We start from the raw sequence: 18,518 nt of genomic DNA on the forward strand, positions 1-18,518 counted from the left end.
ACAGAGCAAATGTTTTTTGCCGAAATCTGCATTGTATCTTACGGTCAATCCGTTCGTTAAATTTCTATTTTATTGGATGGCACTTTCATGCTATATTATCTTTGTTGTTTTGCGTAATTTTTTTGGAACGGGACCTATATAGAATATATATATCGATCAGTTTCTATATATCCTCTAATCGACAAGTTTACGCGGATCCAATTAACAAAAGGAATAGATAAAATATTCTCCGAACGAATGCGCATATGCATGTATATGTATATATGTATATATGTACGTATATAGATATTGAAATGGCTGGGACCTCGAGGATTACAGAGCAAGAGCGAGTGCGAGAGCGAGATTGAGACGTATATACACTCGGATAGAAATAGAATAGAGGAATTTGCATCGCGAACGTTTCGTTGGACCGGGCTTTGCACATCTCGGCTGGCTAACGTTCATTCGGGTCGAAGAAGTAGCTAGTACGCTATTTATATCTGCTTATTAAATACGAATACTGAAATTAGCTGCGACGTAACCGCGCGTTTGAAAGGGAGCTCACCGAAATGCTTCTGGCGTGCCGTGTCGATCGCGTACATTTCACAGCGAATGCTAGGACAATCTAACGGTGAAACGAAACGCGTATAGTATGCTAGGCATATTCGATTCGATAATCACACCGACTGTGAAAACGCTAGGGAAACCGCACAATTCTTAACAAGATGATTGCTCGCAATCATTACGAGATAATTCTGAGACGACGCGAACGCGAGGATATAAGCGGCCGTCGACCGTACTCGCGTCATTATTAGTTGCTATCGTTCAGAGAAACGGCGTCACGTTTTTCTAGAAACGCGTTGGTGCTCGACGGATCCGTGTCTTTGCTTTGAACATCAAAGGGAATACGTTCTCAAAATGGTAAGATGAAAAATTGTAGCGTTAACGGTGACGATTCGGTGAAATGTACAGTGTCGACGATTAAAATCGATAATCCCATATATATATATACGCGTATATGTATATATTGCATCGAATCTCGAAATCCGGCACAAAGCATTGGAGATCGAAATCAACTTGTCTCTCTTTCATTGTTGTTTCTTTGCTTTGCACTAATATTCGCTGATATCGACAATCGCAATACCACGAAGAAAATAGAGTAAGAGAGTGAGGGAGGGGTAGGTGGAGTACAGAGAGTCATGGTGTGAGAAGGGAAGGGGGGTGTGTGGATGGTTGTACCAGAGAGAGAGAGAGAGAGAGAGAGAGAGAGCGCACGAGCGGGAGAAATTTTTGTAAAAGCTACGTTGGACTGTTTCAGCGCGAGTGCATATCCATTCATGTCGGTCAGGCTGGCGTGCAAATTGGAAACGCTTGCTGGGAGTTGTACTGTTTGGAACACGGGATACAACCGGATGGACAAATGCCGACAGACAAAATGTTTGGAGACGATAGTTTCAGTACTTTTTTTAGCGAAACTAGTGCTGGGAAACACGTGCCACGGGCGGTATTCGTCGATCTAGAGCCTACGGTGGTCGGTAAGCACGAGGAACGAGGGTAAAAATGAGAAGACGATGAAATATGTAGTACGATTGTGTTTGCAGACGAGGTACGAACGGGAGCGTATCGGCAACTTTTTCATCCAGAACAATTAATCACCGGAAAGGAAGATGCAGCGAACAATTACGCGCGTGGTCATTACACGATCGGCAAAGAAATCGTCGATCTGGTGATCGATCGAGTGCGCAAGCTGGCGGACCAATGCACCGGTTTGCAGGGATTTTTGATCTTTCATTCGTTCGGTGGCGGCACCGGCTCGGGCTTTGCTTCTCTGTTGATGGAACGACTTTCCGTCGAGTACGGGAAGAAGTCGAAATTGGAATTTGCGATTTATCCGGCACCTCGGATTTCCACGGCGGTCGTCGAACCTTACAATTCTATTCTGACCACTCATACGACCCTCGAGCATTCGGACTGTGCTTTCATGGTGGACAACGAAGCGATATACGACATTTGTCGACGGAATCTTGACATAGAAAGGCCCACTTACACAAACTTGAACAGACTGATAGGACAGATCGTGTCCTCGATAACGGCTTCGTTGCGATTCGACGGTGCGTTGAACGTCGATTTGACCGAGTTCCAAACCAATTTGGTGCCCTACCCGAGAATTCATTTCCCGTTGGTGACCTATGCCCCCGTGATTTCAGCCGAGAAAGCTTATCACGAGCAGCTCTCGGTGGCAGAGATTACCAATGCTTGTTTCGAGCCGGCGAACCAAATGGTCAAGTGTGATCCGCGTCACGGCAAGTACATGGCCTGCTGTATGCTCTACAGAGGAGACGTTGTCCCGAAAGACGTAAACGCCGCCATCGCCGCCATCAAGACCAAACGTACGATACAATTCGTCGATTGGTGTCCGACCGGATTCAAGGTCGGGATCAATTATCAACCACCAACGGTCGTTCCTGGCGGCGATTTGGCCAAAGTACAGCGGGCAGTCTGCATGCTGGCCAATACCACGGCCATCGCCGAAGCTTGGGCCCGGCTGGATCACAAATTCGATCTGATGTATGCCAAGAGAGCTTTCGTTCATTGGTACGTCGGCGAAGGAATGGAAGAAGGGGAGTTTTCCGAAGCTCGCGAGGATCTTGCAGCGCTCGAGAAGGACTACGAAGAAGTTGGACTCGATTCGATCGATGTCGACGCAGATCCGACCGACGAATATTGATGCAGCTTTCGGTTTTTTCTTGTTTCTTTCTCCTCTCTCCACTCCCTATCCCAATCCCTCTATACCTCTGTGTCTCGTACACATGTATATGCCGTGTCTTTGCTCTTTCCCTTTACGTGCTCTCTCTCTCTCTCTCCCCCTCTCCCTCTCTTTCTCGTTGCAAACTGTAGAATTTCCACGATTCATCTGAAACGAGATATAGGACGCAAACACTAGGAAAAATCAACGTTACAACGATACAACGCTACATTAGAGTGTCTCGAGAATGCGAAAATCTATTGCTTACGCCGTACAATGTACAATTTGAAATTGCACCAGAACTTTCCTTCACAGTAATATATGAAAAAGCAAGCGTAGCAATTACCGAGAATTATATCTCCGTGGTTGCTTCGTGAATTTTAGACGTAATTTTGTTTTATTGCATTACACAAACGGGGGCTGGGAAGGCGAAATTAAATAGCGGATTAAATACATCAGCGTGACGCCTTAACAAATTAAAAACGTAAAAACATTAACAGTACAATATAGTTCCTTATCATAGACGTAATGCGATGGCAGTCTTGAGTCCTGGAAAGATGCTGTGATTGTTGCACAATTAGTTTTACTTCCAATCTTCTATTTTCTATTTTCTATTTCCTATTTCCTATATTCATTCGTCTTCTAGATACGCACTCTTGTTTCGCATTGCGACCTCCGACTCTCCTCTGTCTCGCGTTGTCATCTTTATTCGGTTCCATTCGTTTGTGTTTCTTTCTTTTCTTTTCTTTTCGATCCTTATTTATTCTCATTTATTTATTTATTTATTTATTTATTTGCAATAAGCTTTTGTTCGTGGCAGTGTCTGCGAACGGAAAGAGAAACAAAACGATTATATTATTAACGGCGACAGTACCGGTGGAATACGAGTGAGAAGGAAATGACGGTATGCGATTTCGGGATGCGTCGCGTCCGAATATTTCAGTGGTAAACAACAGAGAAATCTGATATAGAATGTAAGACGTGTGAGTAGAATAACGGCCGTGAGTAACAATACGATTCATACCGTTGCAGCAACCATGACAATCTCTATCTGGCGACTAAGAAAAACGCGTTCTAAGTTTACTGCGTCTATGCGAATTACAGTAGCGCCAGCTCGTCTACGCTAATATAAAAAGAATGCACAGACGTGGAAACCTGCTGCCTACCTTGTCTTACTTTGCGCGTCTTCTCGGTAATTCCAAAATATATGTGTAGGTATGAACGGTAATGGCCGCGAGTCAACGAATATCCAACTAAGAACTGGGAACTGGGAGCTCTGAGCTCGGAGCTCGGAACTCGGAACTCGGTATTCGGTACTCGGTACTCGGTACTCGGTACTCGGTACTCGGTATTCGGTACTCGGTACTCGGAACTGTTAAAAGATGGCAGTCTTGCGATAGCTATACCGAGGAATCGTTGTAGAAATCTCCGATGTGATTCACGAGACTCCCCGTCGGTCGCTCGATATAGTAGAAGCAATAAAGTTACAGGATCGACCGATCGATCACTCGTCGATGGAACAAGTTAGTGTAGACGTTACGATTTGCGTGTACGTACCAGAATTAGGACTACCTACGCCTCGACTGGCTTCTTCTTTTCTTTCTTCTTCTTTAGGAATGACGGTGTCCTGAGGCCTTTCTTCTTCTTCTTTTCCTTCTTTGGCGATTCCTCGCTAACGCTCACATCCTGCGACACGGAACCCTTAACACGGAAGGTCCCAACCATAACCATAAACCTTTTAGCATGCACATGCAAACAGCCAATATTTGCTAATACATGGCTACATGCTTTCCCACCCTCCGCCCCTCCCCGCCCCTCTCGCGGAGAATCGCGTATTCCCACAGTCCCTGCACCCCTTTCGATTCTGACCCGTTGCGAGCGCGAGCGACCTCTCACATTCTCTTTTCCTCCCTCCCCCTCTTGTTTCTCTATCGGTCCGCGATCGAGTCGATCAAAATATTCTATTCCCAAGCTTCACCGTTTCGCGGAAATGCGGAAATGCGCAAAAGTAAGAAACACGAACGATACGTTCTCGCGACGACTTTAAAAGGGGAACAACCATCCCACCCCTACCGTCCCAATCATGCAAGCGAACATTATCGATAGACTAGCTTGTTTGAAGGCCGTTTGTAACACTATTCATGTATAAGTTGGAAAATATTTGTATCGACAAGTTTAAGCGATGAACATGAAACCATGAAACACGAAAGTTTGTCGGATAAGCTTTCCGCTAGATAAACTCTCCGAGAGGTACGTATGTATATGTGTCGGTGGTGGAAACGTTAGTGTTTCGATGTCGTCTTCAAACACATTTTAAATATGTCCTCGAACTTTTCCAAAGTCGAACTTGATACTCGAACTTGGCCTAATTGAATGTTTCGAAGGAACGGTAAAACTGCGAATCACCGAGACATGGACAACGAATAAGAGATTGAACCGAACCGCGACACCAGGTTCGCGTTGCTTCGAAGGAAGCTCGAGAACAAGATAGAATGTGTAAGTGTACAAAAGTACGGGCAACAAACCTCTTTGCTACTTTGTGAAAATGTACTGTGATGTGCGTCCGAGTGATCGCCGTTTACAGTATTTTCTCCTGCAACATAAAGCACAAAGTTACGCATCGCAATGTTAAAGGTACGCGTTCGTACGCAACGACTGCCGCAGGTACAAGCTATACTCTCGGTTAGTTTTCCTCGTGTTGGCAAAGCGCGTTAACCAACCTCGCAACCCGTACAAAAATGAACGAATCGCCGAGACCATAAGCAACCGTATTCTGCTCGTTTCGATCAGAAAAATCCGACTTTGACGCAGACTCCTATGGATGGCTATGGATGGCTTTGGATGGCTATGGATGGCTTTGGATGGCTATGGATGGCTATGGATGGCGACGAATGAGCGAGCTTCCAAGTAACGTCGCGTCGATTTGAAAAGCACGGAAACAATTTATTTCACTGTTAACCACCCAAGATATACATGCCTGATGTGCAAAGCAATCGCAAGACACGAAAAACCACAAAACAAATGGCGAAATACAAATCAGAAAAAATGGAACAAAAAAGAAAAACGCATTCTACGAATTACATTGTCGCTCGACCGTCAACGGCTGTTGCTATCGGTTAGACACAAGGGCGTATGATTCTAACAAAAAATAAATAAATCCTCATACCGAACACAAAAGTAAATCAAGAAAATCGACAAAAATGAAACTGATAAAGAGTAGTTCTCGCAGCATTATGATTCGACGCCTGGCTAAGTTATCCAACGAATGCACAGTAAGGTCTTTCGTACTTTGAGTTTTCGCGACTTGAACCGATAACGATGAAACATCGTCGAGAGAATGAACCATGGCCACGCTCACGGAAAACCAAACGTTCGACCCGACCGTTTGTCGATCGAGATCATTTCGAAAGTGACGTTTCTTTCGTATTCTTTCGATTGCAAGTGATTGTAGAGATCACCTGATTCTCGTTAATCATTAATCATCCCATTGTATTCTTCGACGCTGCAAATGTACTCTCGAGTTCCTCGTTTATAGATGGCAGAAAGGCCTCGCGACGATGATCGAGCGGGCAGTAGTGTTTCACGCAGTACATGCATTCGTCGCAAAATTCGAAACTTTTCAAAGGCGTCTCTTCGTCCGCAAGATCTTCGAATTCTGACAGTTTCGGTGACTCTGTTTGCTTGTCGTCGCTCTCGTTCTCGAAAGAATTGCTGAAACCGAGCCCTCGCTCTGCGTAGCTGACGCTATCGGAACCCGAACCCAAACCCGAACCCGAACCCGAACCCGAATCCGAACACGAACCCGAACCAGAAAATGACCCTCCTGCCAGTAACGCGACCGACGTTGTTTCGTCGGTTGAGCAAGTACTGCATCCTGTCTCGTGTTTTCCGCTCAAGATCCTCGCCGCTTCTCCATCGTCAACAATGTATCGACTATCGCGTCTCGTCTCGACTCGAAAATTCAATTCAACCTCTCTTTCGTTGTCCTTCGTCAACTTTTTTCTCGCTATCGTGTGGAATTCGAAAACCGCAACAGACTCTGTCTTGGCTCCGACAACCGGTCCTGTCGTAACAGTAACAGATTCGTTCTCTTCGTTGTCCATCCGATCCAACGCAACGGAACAAGCGATCGAGGGAATTTGATCTATCCCGACCGTGTTTGTAGTGTTTTGAGCTTCTTTAATATCCGCGTTTGTACTGTTTTTAGCATGTTTAAAGGACCGATTAACCTCTGTCGTTCGAGCCGCGGTGTTTTCGGATTTTCGTTCAAATTGATCGTTCGCATGGTCCGCATCGTTCGCATCGTTCGCATCGATTACGTGGTGGACAATTTCGCTTACAACAAAAACGGCCATGTTTTCATTCTCGTTCTCGTTCTCGATCGACAGACTTCTCTGGCGTATTTCGACATTCTTCTCTGTGGGATGATAACTTTCACGGTCTTTCACGGTGGACAACAACGTCGAGGACGAAAGACGTCGAGACAGCAAAGGCGATAAAGTCGAGGTAGACCTGGACACGTGTAACTCGCCGTGCTGATCGATCGACCGTGCACCACAAAGCGTACAAACTCTCTCGAAAATTTCTGCGACGAGACACAAAATATTCGCATAAGTATCGTTGGCATCGAGCTCGGCGATGATTTCGTTCGCGCTAACGCTAATGTCGTTCCGAAAATCATCACCAGTGGTTTCGAGCAATTCCAAAACTGTGGAACTAGGCAATTCCAATATATCGGATCCCTCGTAAGAATATACTTCGGTACGGTCGCTGCCGAACGAACGTTCGTGTTTTTCGTTATCTTCGAGAAAATCCTCGAACCAGATACAATTCGGGGTTTCCTCGAGATCACGATCTTGCTGTTTCTCCTCGTTCGATCGGTCACGATGATGCGGACGACGATTGTTCGTTTCGCCTGCTAGCAACGACGCCAACGTTGGCGCGCACAACGTTCTCTCGTTCGCGTTATCCGGGCACTCCGACTCCACCGAAGGTGTCAAACTATACAGTAACGTCATATCCGCGTTATTCAAGTTGTATTTTGTCGAAATTCCAACAGCTGACCGTGAAGGAGCGTGGAATCTTGTCTCGTTTGAACGCGCGTACGCATCGCTAACGCCTACAATTTCTGCGATACGCTCTGCAACGTTCGATTCGACCGACTCGTAACTCATTACTTCGTCTTTATCGTCTTTATCCTCCTCTCCAATTTGTTTGTCGAGACAAGTCTGTAAATCAGACATTTCTGTTGTTGTTTCGTCGACACTTGTTCTCTTTCCATTCCACAGATTTTTTATCTCTTCTTCCTTGATCCCCTTCTTCTGCTCCTTTCCCTTTTCCATACAACAAGCTACGACACTCGAATTAGCCAAGGTGTCCAGTTTTTCGTATATTATTTTTATCGCGGGTGTCATTCGCTCCGCGATCACACCACTTCGAGCTACCTCTAATCGAGGTCCGAGTTCATGTTCGTGCCCGTGTTCGTATTCGTGTTCGTGTTCGTATCCGTGTTCTCGTCGATGTGAAATGCATACTTGACTAACGCATTCCTTGTTATCTACGGAAATTTCATTCTTCATCTCTCGACCATTTTCACTTTCGCTGCAGTATCTGCTCGGTGAATCACGATCTGCAACCACATTGTCTAAGAACACTACTTTTGTATAGGAAAAGTGTCCCCCTTCCACTACCTTCTCTCTCACGGAGACAGAAGATACGTGTTATGATCACGGATGCTCACACCTGTGTACCTGAAACTCGACGTATTCGCGAGAAACCTACATAATGAAAAAGTGACGCGTTGCAATAACTATTAGTTAAGATGCGTATGCACAGCGACAATGTAGTCATCAGAAATTCGTATTCTTTTCGCATTTTTTTTTTCTTCTCATTTCTTGGATTTTACGGTATCTCGGGACTTTCCTTCTAAGGCTCGACGATTCGTAATTGATAATGATAAGCATGATTACGATACGATATGGTACGATACGGTACGGATACGATACGATACATAGCGTTAACCGTGCGTGCAGAAGAGAGAACAAAACAGAAAATGAACAAAACAAGAAGACGATTAATAAAAATAGCAAACATGCGCATATGCGAATTTAGGGTCATGCACGGTGCAAGCGTTAGTGATCATAAGTTCAAAGTATTGTGGTAGAACGTAGGAGAACAAACGGATTTTCAATTGCAGAAAATCGAATGTCGACAGCGTTAAAATTCTCACCGTAAACCTCGACGAGAATTAGTGGAAACGAATACATAGTAAGAAATATAAGAAACACGAAAGTAACGTGAGGAAAAAAAGAAAAAAGAAAAAAGGAAAAAGCTACTGCGAACCAAGGGTTTCCGCCAACAATTCGCTCTTTCTCAATGGTTTACCTGACCTTTAGGAATGCTACGTGTCTACACGAAAGCGAGAATATTATGGTATTTGTTAGATGGAAAAGCGCTTTCGCGATGGCACGTAGAATATATATATATATATATATATATATTACACCAAGCCTCGATCGACTCTTACCGTCGCTCAGGACAACTTCTGGCTGACTCGGCGCAGGCACTTGTTTCGTTTCTATCCGGAGCACTCGCGGTTCTGCCAATCAGAATCAAATGTCCACACGTTATCTTTGTCCATGCATACGTACGTACTATATATAGCCGCGCACTAGAAATATTCTATTCTATATTTTGTAGGATAAAATAAAATATGATTATAGTATTTACCATCTCTGCTTTCTTCTTCAGTTTCCGAAGTGACCGAAACCGGCGACTGGATCGGACTTTTCGCAGTACTCGACTCGTGTGTTGCGCGACTAACGTTAAACGACGACAAGGCCTCCGATTCGGACTGCGACTCGTCGTCTAAACCGAGAAAAACATCATGATATAGTACTCCCTAGATGAAACGAATTCCATGTCGAACGTTACTCGATAGTTTAATAGCGCGTTATCACTCACATGGATCTCCTTTCTGTTTGCGCTCGACTTCTTTCTTATATTGATCCAATTCTTGATCCGTAACGGCGTCGAAAGGATTTTTGGCATACGGAGTTTTGTAGACCATCGCGTTGTGCTGAAAACCTCGTTGAATGATACCTTTGCTGGCTGCCCCCACCAAAACTACTTGTTCGCCTGTTCCGCTAATCGTGGCATCCTTCGAACCATGAAAACGCGTGTACATACATCATTCTTTTATGCCTTTGTCTGTTATGTCTTTATGAGAAGCATAGCTACTAATAATAATACAACGTGTCCTATGTATACGACATCGTTGTCCAAAAGGACAATCTCCAAACGGTGATGTGCGTTACCTGCATCTTCTTAGCTTCCTCCCATGTGACACCTTCTAATATATGAGACTGTGGTCCAGCCGATATCTTGTCCGCTCTTCGATAATCTTTTATCTAGAAATATCGAAAGGGCAATGTGTGAAAAGACCCCTCTTAGCTTTCAAATGGTACACGGTGTGTCCGAATACACACTCGGAAAATTCTACTGAAACGGAATAAGAACGAATACTTACGGGAGAAATGGGAACACTTACCTGTTGTTGTATCTGCTTAAACTCCTTCGGATTGGTGTTTTTCGGTACAAACTGAAGAGCACTGTCGATCTTGACCGGTGTACTGCTATGGGTCGGCGAGCCGTCTGGCACCCACTGCACACAAAACCAGAACGTTAGTCGACCACCGCCGATAATTCAACGTACGGTACAGCATCGTCAAAGTCAAAGTGTGTTTCGCATTGTCTGCGTACGCTGTGTGCCTGCATAGTCGGTGAGGTCGCCGCGTATTCTTGCAAACCATAATATCATGTCGTAGAACGGTACGGTACAGTATTCTATATTATATTATGTTACAGAAATAGTATAGTATAGTATCGTTTATAGTTACCGGGGAGAAGTGCTGTAATCTTTAGTATCGTTCGCCCATCGAATTCGATAGTTTGAGCTCGTTTGCTCGTCAACGACTTTTCATTAGTTCAGAATAACGCGTAAATGCATCCGTATCTAAGGGTACGCGAATACTTTTTTTCCCTTATACGTTTTCTTTTTCTCTATTTACAGGGTCGACCGATCTGGTTTTGTATATGCAGTGGGGCGAAGAATCGAGCATCCATCGCTTCGACGACACGACTAACAGGCACACGTTCATACACGATCACGAATCGACGCGAATCAATCTATTTCACGGCCAACGATAACATCGTAATCGCAACATCTTATTCTCTTTTCATTTTCACGTTTACTGTCCCTTGTAATCCTTGGCTAACATGCTACCGCATCGTCGCGACATATAAAAAGGTCCATTTTTTTTCCAAAGAATTACCTATACACGATGAACAGTACACATATATTTATTTGAATATCAAGAAGCTACAATAGAGAAATCCAGTAAAGTTTATTAACGGCGACAATCGTTTCAATACGGACCAAACGACACATTGCTTACGGCTCGATAGACAGAATTATATTTCGAGCTGAATCACAAGCATTTCCATGCGAGTCATCTCGACGATTCTTATATCGTAAATTACGTTTCTGTTGCTTGCTCTCTCAATCCTCCCTTCTCTCTCTCTCTCTCTCTCTCTCTCTCTCTCTCTCTCTCTCTCTCTCTCTCTCTCTCTCTCCATTTCACACGCCCCCTATTTCTTTTCGTAGAGTATATATCCGCAATATATCTTCTATTGAATTAGCATAAAATGGAATGCATGTAACAGAATACGAACATTTTTCACTGCGCGATTCACACATGACAATCAGACCTGTGATACGATATAGCTACTCACAGTAGAAGCGTTCGAATCGTTCGAGTAACTTTTTGGAAAAGAGAAAAACAAGATTAAGGGAATGGCGGTTACTTCGTTGAAATGGAATTATATGCGTTTCTCGAAAGCGAATAAAAGTTGTGGAACGGTAACTATTCCTACCATTCCTCTTTTGCTTATCGTCTAACGAAACGAGTAATAGTTACAAAAAGTTGCACGTACAATTTCTTTTCTTTTAAACGAATAGCGAGCGATAGTTCCTAAACAATGACGAATATAAGAAAGAACACGTGTATTGGGAACATTTATGAACGTTGATACTGACACTTTTTGATAGTATCTTATTTTTCTTTCAGAATATAATTTCCACTTTTCGTTCAACATTTCGATAACGTTTTTTTCCCGAATTGCATCTTACATTTCTTTCTTTTTTTTTTTTGTTTGTTTTTCTTTTTCAAGTTGTTATTATACGTGCTCTTCCGTACGCAAACATGTCCCCGAATCTACTCGGTTTTATTTTCAAAAGTGATAACCTCTACCTTTGTGATCTTTTTCGGGTCAGGAGTTCCGGTCTCCAGTATTTCAACCTTCTGATACACATTCGGTGAATTCAACCAACGCGATCTATCCGTGCCTTTCCGTCCGCCTTTCCAAAGTCTGTAAAAGTAAAAGACAAACGATTCGATTCGTGTTTTATCTCATTTTCAATTACACGCGTACGCGCGATCAATTGATATATTTACCCCTGTTTGTACAGTTCTTCCTCTTCGAGTAAATATCCCAAGGATGAAACTGCCGGCGGTACTTCGACGTCGTTTCGAGGTCGTGGAGGTTCTCCTTTCACCAATGGATTTCTGTACATGTAGCCTGTACGAAATCCCTACAAGAAATAAAAAAAAGTACTCGATGAAACCGCCAAGGCGAAGATAGAACGATGAAAAATATCGATAAAACTGAAAGGAGAAAATAAGAAAGAAAGAAAGAAAGAAAGAAGGAAATAAAAGAAAGAGAAAAAGAAGAGAAGAGTTGGGTGCGACAAATGCTTACGGCATTATCGAGCATTCTCATGAGAGCCTCGAATTCCGATCCGCCGATTCGCCAACGTTTCTCAAGTTTCTCAGCTAGAGCCGTCCCCTCGGGAATCGAGACCGTTTGCTGTGGAGTTGGTGGTTTTCTAGAAGCCTCAAATATAGCTTTCTTCGATTCATCGGAGATTAGATTTAGATTATCGAGCCCGGCAGGCATCAATTTCAGTTGGGTCTCGCAAGCCAACACCGTATTGTAAACGTTGAAGAAGGCTTCTTCGACAGTTTCTCCGCAACAAAGAGCCCCACGATTGGTCAACAGCATCACTTTGTTCACTGGACCAAGATTTCTAGCAATCTTCTCCTTCTCCTCTGGTTCGAAAGACCCGCCTACGTACTGATGCGAGCTCACCTCCCCTATCACTATACTCTCTTGTCCGATAGGCAACAAACCACACTTTAAAGATGAAATCTGTAATAAGGTTCCCAAAGATCCCGGCAAAGTTAGTGGTCGCATAGCAAGCAACGATATTCGCGCAGTCGCGAATCGTCGTAGAACGTGCTACGTCGACTCTCGAATAGTTTTTCACTTACAGCGGTAACGGACGGAGTGGTGATGTGAACGATGCACTTGATGTCAGGCCTAGCGGCATGAATCGTCGAGTGTAATTGAAATCCTGTCACGTGGACCCCGAAATTGGTCGTTCCTTGTTCCACGATCGTCCCTTGCATGTCAACCTTGACCAAACTGGAGGCAGTTATTTCGTGGTATAGCAGTCCATACGGATTGACTAAAAAGTGTTCTTGATCTTGATTCAAACGAGCCGTGATTTGTCCACCTACGCCCTGAGTCCAACCGTAAAGGTCAAGCAACCTGAACACTGCTGCCAACTTGCAACGCAGCAATTTCTCTCCTTTCGCGTATCCCATACTCTCGACACCGCGTATATCGTTGATGGGTAACACGCAATTCGAATCTGCGAACAGACCAAGCTTTTGGTTAATCGGCTCACCGAAACAACGTTGGTCAATGTGCGATCTGATCTGATCTGATCGGATCGGATCGGATCGGATCGACTCGACCAGCAACCGAATCAACTTACTTTTAAATACATTGCCGTTAAACCGAGCACCTTGCGCACCCATCATATCCGAAATTTGCTGCAAAAGCCCGGATGGCCCGGCTCCGTCTTTCATTTGCGTTTCAATAATTCGTTCCAGTTCTTCCCGAAAGAGTCTCGAGTTCATCATCATCTCGACTCTCTTCCTTCTTTCCATTTCTCTCATGTCCTATAACAGAAATGGCAAAACTCTGTTTTACTTTATCGTGGAAAAATGATATTAGACAAAGATATATCGCGTGTATTACCGCGTCGATATCGGCAGGCCTCATTTTACTTTTCTCCTCTTCCGTCAAACCGTCCATTATTCCGTTCGTATGCGGCTCGGATAAGGTTTGTTGCTCGCTCGTGTCCGTCATCCTCGGTCAGCTAGTATAGGTCCTCTCCACAAATTTCGATCTCTTCTTACTGTCTCTAAACTATGTATGTACATATATACCGCGCTATTATGTATTTTTCGTTGTTGTTGGAATCATTTGTTTAATTTTATCTTCTCGTTCTCGTCCTCGTTTCAGCTTTACCTTCTCAACCAATACCGCCGCCGCTGCCGCCGCCGCAGCCACCACCACCGCCGCCTCCGCCTCCTCCTCCGCCGCCGCCGCCGTCACTTTCTTCCTTCCCCTTTGCAGGATACCGACTGAAACAAATGTTATTCTTGAAAACGACGACACTCTTACTGTTGCGGTTGTCACACCATTTTCTTACGAGATTTACGCCTATTATACGATTCGCCGATATTTTACATGTTCCCAGTGAACATGCAAACGCGATCTACACGCCTCGAAATACCTCTAATACACGTGTAAACCTCTCGAAATGTTATCGGTAACTCGAACAAAAAAGTAATAGAAACAGGAAAAGAATGTATTGATAGTGGTTTCCGGCGTCAAACTTGTACACGGGATTTTGTATTTCGTCGATCGTCGGAACGCGAAGAACGTCAGAAAACCGGTAGAAGTCAGCAAACGATCAATAAACTCGCAGCCAACAGTCAAGTGTAACGCGCGATGAATGCGTAGACAGTAGGGGTGACTGACGACAGGAATCCCTAGAACGGCTGAAATCGCAACGTTCTTTCTCCCTTTTCGCTTTTTTTCCTTTTCCGTTTTCGTTTTTCCGAAATTCTTACTGCGTTTATTTATACCGCAGTCACATCTCGTCTTTCCTTTGCCCCCACCGCCATCCTAGTCTCATGTTCCATCTATCTTTTCGTTTTCGTTTTCGTTTTAGTTTTAGTTTTAGTTTTAGTTTTAGTTTTAGTTTTAGTTTTAGTTTTAGTTTTAGTTTTAGTTTTCGTTGCTGCATTTCTTTCGTGGACAACGAATACAATCGATTCATTCGGTAAGATTAATTGGTTAGCTTTCGCTACACAAATAAATACATATTTCTATCTGTTTGGAAAAGAAAAAAGAAGAAGAAACTATGCGTACGATAAACTAATTTGTCCGAAATCCGAAATTCATGATTATTTTATCGAGTCTCGAGTGTGCTATCGGTATAACTTTACAGCGTTCGCTATACTACAGATACCAATTAAACGTGCTAATTGTATAACTAAAAAGTTTTCTTTCTTTCCTACTCGGCACGATTTTAGAAACATCGGTTTTTTCGTCGATTTACCTTCACCCTATGCCTGAAACGTACAATTAGCCGTGACTAAATAGTCGAAGCCCGTCAATTGGTGTTCATCAGTGTTATTTAACGGCAAACTTCAATTGAACGTTCTTTATTTATAACCGGTACTTGTATAATCGTTTACTCGCCGTTGTGCATCGTCCGATAAAGAGCCGGAGATTCGAGCGTTCTTCGAAGAATAGTGCAGTAGAATATAGACCGGTAAAAAATCGGCAAGGCAAAGTAAAATTGGTAATGAGTTGGAACGGTAAGAGCTGATAATGGGCCGGGCCGGGCCGGGCCGGGCCGAATAGAGCACGTATCACGCGCGAGATACTTAATGCGACGCGTCCGCTGTTCCTCGACACGATGATGTCATAACTTAAAACGCGAAGCTTATTCTGCTATCGTTGAATGGGTGGTACACGGTACACTGCGTTCGGCCGATCAAACATAGTCATGCCGTATTCGTGGCTGTCGAGTATTGTACTCGTACGTATAGACGCGTAAACCAATACCTAAATAGCAGTGTAGGTGTATGCAGAATACATGACGTATTTGTCCGAAACAAATCTGTTCCAATTTTGATAGATATCCGACCGATACACAAACAAGAACAAGGCATCGTATATCAAAGTTTCCATAGACTATTCTGAAATCTAGTCATCTCCGTGTAACAAGACACCAGAAGTAAAAGCGACGCGCCTCGGTGAAATTACTTTATCAGATGCTGCCGAACCAACGATTACATTGACTCGATGATACGAATCACAAGGTTTCATTAATCGGAATCAAAATAGAGAATAAGATAAAGATAACCGATGCACAGTACTCCTTACATAGAATCGAAATAAGAAATCAGAAAGATAAAGAGATTGAGTGAGTGCGAGAGAGAGAGAGAGAGAGAGAGAGAGAGAGAGAGAGAGAGAGAGAGAACACAGTCAGTTTATTTCCAAGCCATAGACGATAGATTGCGCGCGGGCGGTCTCGAGCTCCTTCGACAAAAAAAAAAGAAATAGGTTGTCGGAAAATGTGGCCTGTTTCAAATGATCATTTCTCAATGGAGCCTTGTGACACACAATCGTCGTTCCGCAGAAAAATTCAATGTAATATAAAATTTTTCGAAATACCAACTACTGCTATTTGTCGACGAACAAATACAGACACGGGACACAGGACACAGGACACAGACACAAAAACAGACACAGGCACACGAATTGCACCGCACCCCATCGCATCTCGCTTCATCCGCGTTGCATCAATATTTACTACAATACGATGATCATGAGGACGTCGAGACGAACTCAGTATACGATTATTCGTGTGAATACGCCCAAATGACCGAGATTCGAATCTATTAATTTACCTATTATATGACACAAAATTTTTAATTTGTCGATATCTTGTCAAGCTTCGTCGTTATCTCGAATCTTACTACATATACATCGAGTCGAATCAACTTGAAGCTATTTATGGAACATTTTAGAAAAATGTCACGAGGATTCGGCGACTATGACTGCCATAAAAACCAGTGTTCCTAACGGATCGATTAAACGCGTATGCAGAGGAAGGAAATAGAAGCATCGCGCGATCCACCCGAAGCTACTAAAATTTGTGACTCGCAACAAACGCCATCCTTCGAATCGAATATGTGTTTGACAAGTAACAGGAAAAGCAGTCGAATCGCGATCACGAACTAATCGATAGAATTGTTACGATTCAACGGAGAGTTGTTGGGTTTCGTGAGGATTCGCGAGAACAAGAACCCATAGAATCGGTTGGGTTTACTTCTATAAACCTGCCAGTATATGCTACAATGCAGCAACACGGATGTTTCATCTTTTCGTCGGAAATTCGGAAGAAAATAAGGTCAATGATTTAACAATGCAAATGGCGATACAGCGGCAGAGAACGATGGTTTTCGATGGCGTAACTATCGCAACGTAAGAGTATCTCGATAATTACCGTCACGGTGGTTTCACGAGATGCTCTCGTACAGAGTAAACGATATAATCTAGATGCGCGAGAATAGACGGTGAAACGTTATGCGAAAGCGATTATCGACACCGAAAAAACTATCCAAGATTACCGCCTAATCGACGACACACCCCTTCAGCTACGTCATTCCTGTCAATTATTTTGTAGCCACGATGTCCGTTCGTTCGCGTCCGCACACGTTTGGGAATCTAAACGCGACTTCGTAGCTCGCACGCAAGTTCCTCGGCCATACAAACAAACGTACCTGACAGAAAATCGGTGACTATCGTTGATAGTTGGTATATTCGTATCCGTTTGGGAAACCGTTCGACTCGCTGTTCGTATCACCGAGCGGTCGTTCCGTTCGGTGGACAGCTTCCCCGCCCCCGTCGCCGTCGATGCTCTTCCGGCGGCTGGCAGAGCCTTCTCTACCTCCTGCTTCCCCCGTACTACTACTACTACTACTACTACTACTACTACTACCGTCGTCGTCGTCGCCGCCACCACCACACCACACCACACCACACCACCACCACCGCTGCCGCCTACCGCCGTTACCACCACCTTCGATTCCACCTTTCGTCCCCAGTCGTCCCCACTGTCACAACTGTCCCCACTATGAAAAGCAAAGCGCGCCTCCTTTTCCCGTCACCCGTGGTCACCCGTGTTCACCAGGTCTTCACCAGGTCTTCACCCGTCTTCACCCGTGTTCCGCACAAACTGGGACAGCAGACGTTCTTTAACCTATTCTTTTACACATGTATCGGGTTCGATATTCGTACGTGCTCGAAAATTTCCATGCCCAATATCATTTTTTGTTCCACAAACAGCTTTCTCTTCCGAACGAATCGACAAGTTTGTTATGCTACTCGTGTACCGTATAACTGCACGCCCTGATAACATACACGTAGAATTTTGTCTGTCGGTGCAGATTCCGCGTCGCTTCTTTGCTCTTCCTCTTCGTCTAACTCTAGGTTGAACGTTGAACACGCGGAACGTGCGCAGAATCCTGTTGCGCACCGATTCACGAAACCTTGGCGGCACCCCAGCGAGAGATCGAATCTCGATGTTGCTGTTCGATCGACCGCTTTGAAGTTAGCGTCCAGTGATGGGATATTCTGCGGGTTTTTTCGCGCGCATGCGCGTCCAAAAGCAGTAACGTATCTATACATGTTGCGGAGAAAGTATGCAGTGGCAAGTGCTATTATTGGCGGGAAACTACCGGAACGAGTCCAGGACGAGACGACGAGACAAGCGTGCCCCGAATTTTTCTCAAGTTGTTAT

The 18,518-nt window shown here is 44.2% G+C and overlaps 3 protein-coding genes across 7 annotated transcripts; 1 reads left to right on the forward strand and 2 right to left on the reverse strand.

The window, feature by feature from the left end:
* The first annotated feature begins 346 nt into the window (after window positions 1–346).
* On the forward strand, window positions 347–3,115 carry LOC143358393 (tubulin alpha chain, testis-specific). Its single transcript, XM_076795510.1, has 3 exons — window positions 347–900; window positions 1,298–1,514; window positions 1,581–3,115. The coding sequence occupies exons 1-3, from the start codon at window positions 898–900 to the stop codon at window positions 2,705–2,707; spliced, it is 1,347 nt and encodes a 448-aa protein (XP_076651625.1). The 5' UTR covers window positions 347–897; the 3' UTR covers window positions 2,708–3,115.
* Window positions 3,102–17,720, reverse strand: LOC143358389 (protein hu-li tai shao-like). 5 transcript variants are annotated; one of them, XR_013082949.1, is made up of 17 exons: window positions 17,500–17,720; window positions 14,165–14,280; window positions 13,892–14,062; window positions 13,626–13,812; window positions 13,117–13,499; window positions 12,545–12,994; window positions 12,241–12,377; window positions 12,037–12,154; window positions 10,275–10,388; window positions 10,042–10,134; window positions 9,689–9,884; window positions 9,455–9,592; window positions 9,252–9,323; window positions 5,251–5,318; window positions 4,283–4,426; window positions 3,380–3,548; window positions 3,102–3,285 (listed from the first exon to the last, which is right to left on the reverse strand). XR_013082949.1 is itself a non-coding variant. In XM_076795499.1 (16 exons), exons 3-15 carry the CDS (start codon window positions 14,000–14,002, stop codon window positions 4,298–4,300), a joined length of 2,196 nt encoding a protein of 731 aa, XP_076651614.1. In that variant the 5' UTR covers window positions 14,003–14,057; window positions 14,165–14,280; window positions 17,500–17,720; the 3' UTR covers window positions 3,102–3,548; window positions 4,283–4,297. The 5 variants fall into 5 exon arrangements, 4 of the variants coding, with proteins under 4 accessions (XP_076651614.1, XP_076651615.1, XP_076651613.1 ...); XM_076795499.1 differs by having other exon boundaries at window positions 3,102–3,548; window positions 13,892–14,057; XM_076795500.1 differs by having other exon boundaries at window positions 3,102–3,548; window positions 4,283–4,411.
* LOC143358390 (uncharacterized) lies at window positions 5,325–9,216 on the reverse strand. Its single transcript, XM_076795502.1, has one exon. It carries the CDS (start codon window positions 8,302–8,304, stop codon window positions 6,205–6,207), a length of 2,100 nt encoding a protein of 699 aa, XP_076651617.1. The 5' UTR covers window positions 8,305–9,216; the 3' UTR covers window positions 5,325–6,204.
* Window positions 17,721–18,518: the final 798 nt, after the last annotated feature.

This window comes from Halictus rubicundus, chromosome 10 (assembly GCF_050948215.1).
Source record: "Halictus rubicundus isolate RS-2024b chromosome 10, iyHalRubi1_principal, whole genome shotgun sequence".
Classification (NCBI taxonomy): domain Eukaryota; kingdom Metazoa; phylum Arthropoda; class Insecta; order Hymenoptera; family Halictidae; genus Halictus; species Halictus rubicundus.

Bases quoted from the DNA above. Each gene is read 5' to 3' on its own strand.
- LOC143358390 (XM_076795502.1), bottom strand. From the start codon at position 8,304: ATGAAGAATGAAATTTCCGTAGATAACAAGGAATGCGTTAGTCAAGTA.
- LOC143358393 (XM_076795510.1), top strand. The intron at 1,515-1,580 runs GTAAGCACGAGG...TTGTGTTTGCAG, and splicing joins TCTAGAGCCTACGGTGGTCG to ACGAGGTACGAACGGGAGCG.
- LOC143358389 (XM_076795499.1), bottom strand. From the start codon at position 14,002: ATGACGGACACGAGCGAGCAACAAACCTTATCCGAGCCGCATACGAAC. The intron at 10,389-12,036 runs GTAGAGGTTATC...TTTTGTGTGCAG, and splicing joins ACCCGAAAAAGATCACAAAG to TGGGTGCCAGACGGCTCGCC. The intron at 9,324-9,454 runs GTAAATACTATA...TCTGATTGGCAG, and splicing joins TGAAGAAGAAAGCAGAGATG to AACCGCGAGTGCTCCGGATA.